The 11,142-nt window shown below is 36.7% G+C and overlaps 1 protein-coding gene across 1 annotated transcript; it reads left to right on the top strand.

Moving 5' to 3' along the window:
* Positions 1-435: 435 nt before the first annotated feature.
* LOC149812872 (uncharacterized) lies at positions 436-9,943 on the top strand. Its single transcript, XM_089991832.1, has 2 exons — positions 436-869; positions 8,915-9,943. The coding sequence occupies exons 1-2, from the start codon at positions 532-534 to the stop codon at positions 9,765-9,767; spliced, it is 1,191 nt and encodes a 396-aa protein (XP_089847958.1). The 5' UTR covers positions 436-531; the 3' UTR covers positions 9,768-9,943.
* The last annotated feature ends 1,199 nt before the right edge of the window (positions 9,944-11,142 follow it).

The raw sequence follows: 11,142 nt of genomic DNA, 5'->3' as shown, positions 1-11,142 counted from the left end.
AGGTTTTCACTGGTGCAATTAGTGCACCAGTAAAAATGGTTTTTCTTGTAGTTATCCAATTATAATCAGATGCCGATGTGGTTTTGACTTTTTGTTTCCGAATCCTACAAATATTCGACTTTGACAGAAATCTGAGGTAAAAAAGCGAATCTGGTATGAGCTTTTCGAATCTGTTTAGCCAACATCCGATCCATTAGTCTAGTTGGATATGGTATTGACTACATCCGATCCAAATCCAATTCGTTTACATCCCGGTTCCCAATCAGAGGTCCACCCTTATGTCTCATTGACCAAAGCGAGTTGACTTTTAGAATTTATCCTCTTCCACACAGCTGTTTGTTGGAAATTTTCAAAATGTATCTTCTCTTGCACACTGCAGTTTGGTGGAAACTTCCTTAATATAATCTTTTCCCTTTCGCACAGCTTAGTGGAAACTCATCAATATATATCTATTCTGGAAATACTTTGAGTACCAGAAATTCCGATCTTTATTGGCTTCTTTTCAAGGCCACTTTTGAGAAGAAGAAGAAGATGTATATAACCAGGCCTTTTTCGCTCTATAAGCAAGACCCTTCAGCTTTGGGTATACCCCCACCAGAGGGGCCTCACTCTGGGTATCTTCTCACCCGGGATGAAGAAGAAGAGGAGAAGAACACAAGTAGTTTCCGTTGGGGTTTGTGCAAGGACACAAAGTGTAGGACACTGCCCTTCCCTCAGGACAAGCTGCTCAAGGTTCAATACACAACCATAACTTCCGACGGGACTTACAGCAGCACTTACACAGATAAGACTTTCTTCATACCTGTCCTGGGGCAGCCCTTGTCTTCAAATCTCTATTATGTTGTTAAGGCAGACGGAAAGCACAAAGGGTACAACCATCTTACCTATTAGCATTAGTTTTAAATTTTATTTTATTTTTTTTGTTTCTTCTTGTTGTCCTCTTCTGTGGAACTCAAATCCACCCGTTCCAAAGGAAATGACATGAAGCAATTGGATTCCAATCATTCCCAAAGTCATCCCTATCATCATACCCCTTCTTGGGATCTCGTCGATGCAAGTTCTTTTGATCAAATTGGGTGTCATAAATGTGCTGTACAATTTACTTTGTCCATTTGGTGAAGATATGCATTTGAATCACTAGAATCCGACTTATGTGTAGGATTTTTTAGCGATTCAAAAAAACAAAAGTCGGAAAACATAAAATTTTTGTGGTTTAAATAATCACTTTTTTGATCGTTTTCCTATTTAATGCACCATGTTCAATCCATCTTTACAGCCAGATTAGATTAAAGCAACTTGCATCAATGAGATCGTCAAAGGGTTATCATGATAAAGGATGACAAAGGAGATGAGTGGAACAAGATTGGTGGGAAAGGGGTGTCCGCCATGATTTTGGGTGTCACTTTGTGCAGGGTAACCTATCCATTTTCACAAACTCACCCATTTTTTCTCCAAAAATCTACGTCACCGGAATCCCCTTTCTTCTTTATGATATCTTGCCTTCTCAAACAGCTGGCAACATAAAGGGTGGAATAAAATGACTACCTTTTAAAGTCAATCTGAGTTTGGAAGAAGACAAAAACATAAAAAAGAAAGGGACAGCTACTTTGGATGTGGTTCATCACGTCAGTAACCCAAACACCAGGCCCTGAATCATTGGGCTGCCGATTCAGCTGTATCGTCCGACGCCCATACTCAGATGATTCGGTATTGGCTCAAAAATAATAAAAAGTTAAAATAATTTTAAAACCATTATGTGACACGAGTTAAAACCATTAAAAAATAATTATCTTTTAGGCTGTCAATCATTACGTGACACATGTTAAAACCATTAAAATAATTTTAAAAATAAAAACAAAAAAATACCTTTTGGTATTTTTTACATTTATTAAAAATAGACGAATTGGCCTTGCAGCGTATCAAAATTCTCCGATACAATGCATATAGGCACCGATACCAATAACACTGATTTGATGTCCTTTTGCTCATAATATGAAACCTTTCTATCGTTGGATTAGGATCAAAACTATTCTTAAGTTCCCTATGTAATTTTTCTATTTTTCTAAGTTTATGAGTTGTTTGTCTTTCCTACAAGTTTAGTCTTATATTTAAAGTTGTAGAAACTTTTCATGTCCTTAAAGAGCAAGGCCCAAAAAGTTAAAAGTTGTTTGGCCAACCTAGACCTATTATGGTTGGTCTTTTTTGGACCCATTAAAGAACTCTTTATGGCCTTTATTACTGGCCTAGGGGCTTATATATAACTCTCTCGCATTTTTCTCATCCCTCAACACTTTGTTCTCCTCTTTCAAAGTTCCTTCTTTTCAGTTCAAATCCATACCCGCATGTAGGTCTGATCCATACACTTATAGTTCAAATCCATACCCACTTGTATACATGATCTATACCCATGTTTGAACCCAGGATCCATACCCATTTCTAGCTTGGATCATTCTATCCTATTCAAGCGGTTGCTCAAGGTGGTTCGTGTCGAGATTATCAATCTCACTCAGTATAGGGTGTAGATCGATTTTTTGCGAGTAGGCGATAGCTTGATTGTATCCTAAGAGCATAGTTGCACAAGTACTCATTGCACCAAGGACTTGATCCTAGGGTGGAAATTATCACTTGAAAGATAGCGTGTGGATATGCGTGCTTCCGGGCATACCTGGTCAAAGCTCAGTTGCTTGACCCAAGTTAAGTATACTTTCCAACAGTTTTCTAGTTCTATAAATGGTGATTGTGAAGGTTGAAAACTAGGAGCTGCATAAGTTGTCCTAGTTCGATTTCACTAATTTCAAAAGGTGCCAACATAAGGTGCTTATCTTCCTCACTATTGCAATTGTGGTGTACGTGCTCACATGTCCCGAAGAACAAGAGGATGAAACTATTGCTGAAAACTGAAAGAGACAAAAGTAGAAGCAGGGTGGTGTTGTAAAAAAAAACTCTAAAATATGATGACTTCGTGTATCACGAACATATATTAAATGCCCTCTTAGACACTCTATTCGACCTCTACTCGAAAGTCAACATGACAAAAAAGTTGCATAAAGCCTGTCACATGGGTGTGGGTGCGAAGGCGACACGGGTGCGGCGCAATTTTAAAAATTTTGGACACGGGGACTCGGCTCTATATATATATATAATAGATCCTGTGTGCATATATGTGGATATTGTCCTCTAAAGTTTGGCACCAATATGAGTGTTTTTATAAACTTTGCAAATTATACGTTTGCCCTTGCAGAAAGGGGGGTCCAGGGGATCCCCCCAGCGTGGGTCCTGCTGGAATTTTTTTTTCTGGGGCTTATGTTTGAGACTCATGCTATATATATATATATATTAAAAAAATATATAAAAAGATCATTTTTTTTACCTGAAAAATAGACATTTTTGGACTCAGTTAACATTGACCGAGTCCAAAATAGGATGGACTCGGCCTCAACTCGTTGACCGAGTCTGACTCGGCGTTGACCGAGTCTGAGCCGTGTCCGAAGCTGCACCCGTGTCCGCACCCGTGTCAAAGCGTGTCGACTCGGTTGCGGCGCCTCCCTAGCCGAGTCCGTGTGACATAGCATAAAGCCCTTTAAAGCAAGTACAAAATGGAAGACATAGAAAATCATAAGTTTTTAGTTAATAAGTATATGGATTTCAAATTCTTCAATAATAAGTCACTACTACCTCAAGTCCATGAGATGTACATCTTGGCTGAGGGTATGAACCTTAATGAATCATTTTAGGTGGCTGTAATCATTGATAGATTGCTTCCATCATAGAAAGATTGCATCTTCTTATCTACTTACAACATATGATTTAAAAGTTGTAACGGAATTTGACAATATTTTATTATCAAAGAACCACAAGTTTGCAGACAAAGGCTACTCCATTAATGGACATATTAAGTTTAATCTGATTAATACAATTGATTATGCCTCAGTTTATATGTCTGAGTCATGTGATTTATGGCATGCTAGATTAGACCATGTTAATTATAAGTGTTTGAGAAGCATGGGTAACTTAAGACTTATTCCTAAATACAAAGCTGAGCATGTTAAAAATGTGATATTTGTATTCAAGCAAAGTTTGCGAAAAAATCTTTTTCAAGCATTAAAATATAAACTACTATATTTAATGCATAGTGACAATATGATTTAAAAAATACTTCAACTCGTAGGAGTAACAATTATTTTATAACTATTATTGGTGATTTCTCAAAATATGCTTATGTCTATCTCACGAAAATAAAAGATGAATCATTTGAAAAAATTTAAATTTTCAAAGCAGAGGTTGAAAACTTTTATAATTGCAAAATAAAGTCATTTAAATCTAATGGAGGTGGTGAATATCTTTCAAATGAGTTTGTTGAATTTTGTGAGATTCATGAGATACATAGACAAAACATTGTTCCATATACTCCTCAACATAATGGTATAGCGGAACATAAGAATAGGATTCTAATAGATATGATTAATTCAATGCATATAAGTATTAGTATAAATTATAATCTATGGGGTGATGCATTGCTTAGTTTATGTCAGATCTTAGATAGAATTTCATATTCTAAGTAATACTACACCTTATGAACTTTGGAAAGATAGAAAACCAATTTTTAATTATTTAAAAGTTTGAGGTTGTATTTCTTATATAAAACTTACTAAAAAAAATTAACCAAACTTGGTCTAAAAACCAGGACATGTGTTTTCATTGGATATTCTTAAAATAGTAAGATATATAAATTTATAGATATTGAAACCAAAGTGATTTTAAAATCTATCCAAACTAAATTTCTAGAAGATTTAACTTTAAAATCACTTGGTTATTGAAAATAATTTAAGAAAAAAAATTATGAGTTTAAAAATTCTGAAATTCAAAAAAGTAAAAGATCAAGAAAACCAAAAGATTTTGGTCATGATTTCCATCTCTACATGATAGATAGAGACCCTTATTCTTTTTCATAAGCTATGACCTCTCATGACACCTCTTCTTAGAAAGAAGCTATAAAGAGTAAACTAGATTCTATTATTGAAAATTAAACTTGAAATTTACTATATTTACTTCCTAGTTTTAAATCATTAGGATGCAAATAGCTTTTTAAGATAAAACTTCAAACTGATAGTTCTATTGAAAAATTTAAAGCTAGATTTTTAGCTAAAGGTTTAAAACAAAGCCTGGACTTGATTATTTTGACACATATGCTCCTGTAAGTAGGATTGCATTTATTAGAACTATGGTTGCTTTGGCATCAATTTACAACCTTGAAATTCACCAAATGAATGTTCAAATTGCTTTTTTGAATGGTGTCTTAGAAAAAGAAATTTATATAGAACAACTTGAAGGATATATAACACTAGGTCAAGAAAAGGAAATTTGCAATATGTTAAGGTCCTTGTATGATTTGAAACAATCAACTAAACAATATCATAAAAAATTTCATGAAGTAATCATTTCATGTGGATTTAGAATTCATGATTTTGATAAATGCATATATAACAAAACAAAAGATAGTCATGTTATAATTATTTGTCTTTGTGTGGATGGCATGCAGACCATGAATATTAATTTTGAATGCATAAATAATACCAAAAGTTTTCTTTTATCTAAGCTTAACATGAAAGATATGAGTTTAACTGATGTTATACTCGGCATTAAATTGATTAGACATGAGAATGATTATGTATTAACTCAATCACACTACATTGAGAAAATTTTAAGAAAATATAATCATTATGATTATAAGTATGTTGCTACTCTGATCCTAGTGTTAAGCTATCAATTAAAACTGGAAGAAGTATATCTTAATTAGAGTATGCAAGTATTATTGACAACCTCATGTATGCTATGAATAAAACTAGACCAGACATAGCTTTTAGCATGAGCAAGTTGAGCTGATATACTAGTAATCCAGGACAAGAGCTTTGGGATGCTATCTCTCGAGTCCTGAAGTATTTGAGAGAAATTCTAGATTATGAGATATTCTATGAGAAAAACCCCGTTGTACTTGAAGGGTACACTGATGCAAGCTAAAATTTTGATTCCAATGAGTCATTACCCATAAGTGGTTGGATATTTATCCTTGGATCTGGAGCAATTGCTTGAAGATCTAAGAAGAAAACTTAGATAATCCATTCTAAAATAGAAGCAGAGTTGATAGCACTATTATCAGCTAGTATGGAAGTTGAGGGCTAAAGAATCTTTTGATGGAGAATCCTTAGAAGATAAGTATGTACTCTCGATATCTATGTGTTGCGATTGTCAAACAACTACATACAAAGCGAGAAGTAATATTTATGGTGGAAAAATTTAGATATATCAGTCTAAAGCAGAATTATGTGAATAATTTACAAGAAGTAATCTCAATTGAATATGTGAAATCTTGTCAAAATTTAGCGGATCTGTTGGCAAAAGGATATTCTCGAGATATTGTCTTTAAGATATTAAGAAGAATGACGTTAAAGTCTATAAAAATAATCACCATCGATGAAAACCAACCATATGATAAGAGTCAAACTATGTCTAGTGATTCAATGGAAAGAGCAAGTCTCTAAGTGATTGGATTGAGGACTTAATATTTTTTCTCATTCCTTAAGTCAAGTGCTCAAAACTTGTGTACGAGTTCAAAATTAAACTAGTAATAATATTCATAAGCCTTATGGTTGAGGTGTTTCAAACAAGTTTACACTTTTGATGGGCTTACCTATTTGAGTGTGAAGGTGAGGGTCATTTTCTATGTTGGATTTGGTCTTGGTCTTTAGAACCCTAATGACAATGGGATACAACACAAGACCCTTAATGTGCAACTTCTATATATTGATAGACACACTATGACCACCTGAAGTAAAAGTGTGTATTATTGTGTCTAGAAAGTCAATTAGGATTTTCAATTCAAAGTTAATGCTATTGCGGTACCAGATTGATAAAGACTAAGTAACACTAATGTAGAGGTTTAAACTAGAGTTGTCAGTCGAGGAAGCGAGAGCAGAAAGCGATACGAGAAGTAGGAAGCGAGGCACTTTCAAAATTTTAAAAAGCAGGACCCATGTTGCAGGACGTGTGGGATGACTTAGAAGCAAATCAAAAATCGTCTCGAAAGTGAGGGGAAAGCGAAAAAAGAGAGAAAAAAAATGAGGAAGCGAGGGAGAAGTGAGCTTCCCCTAAATGGGAAGCGTGTTTCCCCAAAATTTGTGCTTCCCAGTGCATTTTGGAAGCACAATATTTCGCGGTTCTGAAACGCGCTTCAGGGAAGCGCGGTTCTGAAACGCGCTTCAGGGAAGCGCGTTTCTCCACTCCCTGTGGCACTCTCGGTTGGTTTAAACCCAAAAGGTATCTTCATTTATCCACTGGATCTTCTTGAACAACCTCTTGAGTTATCTTCTTGGGGATTGTTGTATTTGGCTCAAAACTATTCCTAAGTTCTCTATGCAATTTTCTTATTTTGCTAGGTTTATGGGTTTCTTGTCTTTCATACAAGTTTAGTATCATATTAAAAGTTATAGGAACTTTTCTTGTCCTTATATAGAAGGGTAGTGCTTTAAAAGGCAAGACCCTCAAGTACATTAAAGTTTGAGCTTGTGCATCTATTTATTCTTGGACTTTGGACTTTGGACCTTGGATCTTGGATCTTGAATCTTAGATCTTTGACTAAGCCTTAAAACTCTCATTGACTTTGCATTGAATCCTCTTTGGATCTTCTTAGACTTCATTCGGATCCGTTGGACCAAGCCTAACATTTTTGCATGGGGCTTTAATGGTCTTAACAGTCCACCAACCACCCCCTACTTTGACTATTGACCTTTGACTTGGTCTTGGACAAACATGACCTTTTTAAGGTCATTTTAGAACCTACTCATTCCCTTTTGGTCTTTTTTCGATGCCCTTCTTGAGCTAGCCATTTGGACACATATGCATGGTCGTTTGGACTCATTGAAGGCCTCTTTGTAGCCTTTATGGGTGGCCTGGGAGCTGGGGCCTATATAAACCCTATCTCTTTTTCATTCTTCTCATCCCTCAGTACTCTCCTCTCATCTCTTTCTCCCTCTCGAGCTCTCATCTCTCCTCTCCTCTCCTCTCCTCTCCTCTTTCAGAGTTCCTTTTTAAATCCAGATTTAGCTAAGATTCAAATCTAGTTACAATTCAGATTCATACCTTCTTACAGTTCAGATCCATACCCGCTTGTAGTTTGGATTCATACTCATGTTTGAACCCAAGATCCATACTCATTTCTATCCTAGATCATCCTATCTTAGTCAAGAGGTTGTTCAAAATGGTTTGTGTCAAGGTTATCAGTCACACCCAGTGCAGGTCGTAGATCAATTTTTTGAAAGTAGGCGAAAGCTCGGTTATATCCTGGAAACATAGTTGAACGAGTATCCATTACACCGAGGACTTGGTCCTAAGTGGGGCAATTATCGCTTGAAAGATAGCACGTGTACACATGTGCCTCTAAGCGTACCTGGTTCAAACTCAGTTGTCTGACCCACTAGATACTTTCCAACATCTACTTCTTGTGTTCCTTGTCGGGCTCCTATCAAGGTAGGTAGGCCACAACACTCCCCTCCCCAACCGACCCTACATAGTTTCCTATGACTGGCAAATAAACAAGAGTGACAGCCTAGTAAAAGAGGTGCAATCTGATTGCACTCTTTGAGCGTGCTGCTGCACCTGATTGCCAGCCTGTCAGCTGTGAGGCCCAAGCAATGAGGGAGGGTGATCAGGTGCAGCAGCATGCTCAAATTGTGCATTTACATTGCACTTGATCCTTCCTCCAAGCAGAAAGGCACCACCCCTTCCTTTATCTGTTTGGTTTTGTACTATAATTGTTTCTTGTACTTACCCTCGAACTCTGCAAATATATAAGATGGTCTTACACTAAACAGTCAAAAGGCTTTAGCTGCTCTTATGTTGAACATTTTGAGAATTTCAGGTTGGTTCATACTTGTTCAAGAGAAGAAGACATGACTACATGTTGCTTCTGCAAATGCATAAAAGATGTGAAGCCCATGCCTTTCAATCCCAACAACATTTACCAGCAAATGAAGATAATAGACCGTCACAGACAAGGTTTTAAAGCCGAATCTTCAGCTTCAGATGGTTTTCCCCCAGAGTTTCTGCGCAGAAAAGGGTGGGAGGTTGACACCTCTGACTTGCCAGGAAAGATGAAACTAGCCAAGGCAGAGGGTCTCAATGTTCTTCTAAGATCGAGATCCCCAGAGTTTGATTTTCCAATGTGGCAGAAGAGCTCAAGCATTGTTACAGTGGGAGAGTGGTACTGCCCCTTCATGTTCATTAAAGAGACTAGTGGCAATTTGGAGAACCTGGAGAGTCAGGTGAAGGAAAGTTTGTTTTACAGGGTGAGCCTTGAACAACAATGGTTAGAGATTTTCAATGCTGAGAACTACGATGGAGCATCAGCAGTATTGGTGAAAACCAGTGTGAGAAGGGAAGAGGCATTGGTGGGTGGTGGCAAATATATTGTTAAAGAATCAAATGTGACGGATGGGATGCTGGTTTTGACAGGGAATAATGAAGTGAGAGGGCTGATTGGTGTGGGATTGAGTCTAGTGATCCTTGAGAAAATGAGGAATGATCAAGGAATAGGAAAAGAAGAGGAATTGGATGTGAGTGTGGAGAAAGTATTTGAGTGTGAAAACAATAGGTGGATGAAATTTGGCTGCTATATTTTGGAAGAAAGGTATGTATTCAGGAGGATGGATGGAAGTGTGGTGCTTACTTATACACTTAGGGATACCAATCAAATCAAACCCAAGTGGGAATGAACTTTTAAAACTTCCAAAAGGATAATAAAAATTATTGTATTTCATTTTAAATAATGTTAAAAGCCTACTATGAAGATTTATTTGCTGAATATTTCAGTATTTCGGTTTTGCATGTGGGAGGTTTGCTGTAAATGTAATTGTATTTCATTGTGAATAATATCAAGTCTTGACATAAAGATTTTTTTAATGAATATATTTCAATGGGTTTTACTTCTGAAAATTTCTGCCTTGTTGAATATGATAGCTTGACTGGGAAAAGGCTCACTAGTTTTAACATTAGTGGTCTAATTCCAGTGTGTGAAGCCTGCAACTGCAAAGTGTCTGATCTGGTCTAGTTAGTGTGGGCTTTAGACCTGGTTTTGCTTCCTCTAGGCTAGCTATTGGATCTTGGGTGCAGAACTGAGACCACAAAATGTTTAGATTACAAATGCAACCTTATTTTGGTTGCTATACAAACTACTCTTGGTAAAATATTAGGGCCTGTTTGATTGGAAATTTTTTTTATAGAAACCATCTCTATGGTTTGGATTTCCAGCAAGAAGCCTAAAGGTGTCACTTTGACCATGGATCTGGTTGGTATCCACGGTGTAAAATTCTGCGTACTTCCCCCCTTGTCGATGAAGAATAGTTGTTCATTGCTTTAGCCTTACCGCAAAGGACACGCACCCTGGGTATCCGATTCTTGGCCTCAACTTGAATGCTTTGATTAAGCTGACCCACCTAGCCACTTGTGCGGTTCCCTTGTTCTCCTGTCTGATTGGATTGTTGGAATGTGAGTAACACACACATTGCTTACCATTTACTTTTGTAATTCTTAACTATATATCTTTGACATGTCTCAGACTTTCAGATTGTAACAGCCAGATACAACTTCATATGTAGAATATTTTGCAAAATGTAGTATAGTTTTGCATTTTTCTGTGTGTTTGTGTGTAACCATGTGTGCAAAGTGCAAACACACAGACTATGTCACAGGGACACACCATTTTGGGTGCGTGTCCCTGGTGACACGAGCAGACATCCTCGGGCATGCTGACATGGACACTGACACATACGGAATTATTTTAATTAACTTCTGGCTGAAGGATTCCGAGGTTCACTATTGGAGGTAAACAAATTAATCATGCATTTTTCAGTTCTATGTTTTCACAGAATATGAAAGTTGGTATCTAATTATTGGATTAATATTCTTCACGTTTCCTTTTACATGCTGTTAGTAGAAAGTAATAACAGATCATAATCTGCGCAAAAAGTGAATGCACAGCATCAGACCTATATATGCTTTGGGTATTCGGTGTTTAAACTTTAAAGAGTGCACATTACAGTGCCTGTTATTGGGTCACAGATGATTCTGAGGCTAGCATATAAGTTTTCT

The sequence above is a fragment of the Nuphar pumila genome, chromosome 16 (assembly GCF_984573655.1).
Source record: "Nuphar pumila chromosome 16, dmNupPumi1.hap1.1, whole genome shotgun sequence".
Taxonomy (NCBI): domain Eukaryota; kingdom Viridiplantae; phylum Streptophyta; class Magnoliopsida; order Nymphaeales; family Nymphaeaceae; genus Nuphar; species Nuphar pumila.
The sequence above is the reverse complement of the archived record's forward strand: the minus strand, read 5'-3'. Positions and strand labels throughout refer to the sequence as shown.

What these genes read in the sequence shown, in the direction of transcription:
- LOC149812872 (XM_089991832.1), top strand. Translation starts at nt 532, where the DNA reads ATGTATATAACCAGGCCTTTTTCGCTCTATAAGCAAGACCCTTCAGCT. An exon ending in GCAGACGGAAAGCACAAAGG is followed by an intron (nt 870 to 8,914) that starts GTACAACCATCT and finishes TGAGAATTTCAG; the next exon opens with GTTGGTTCATACTTGTTCAA.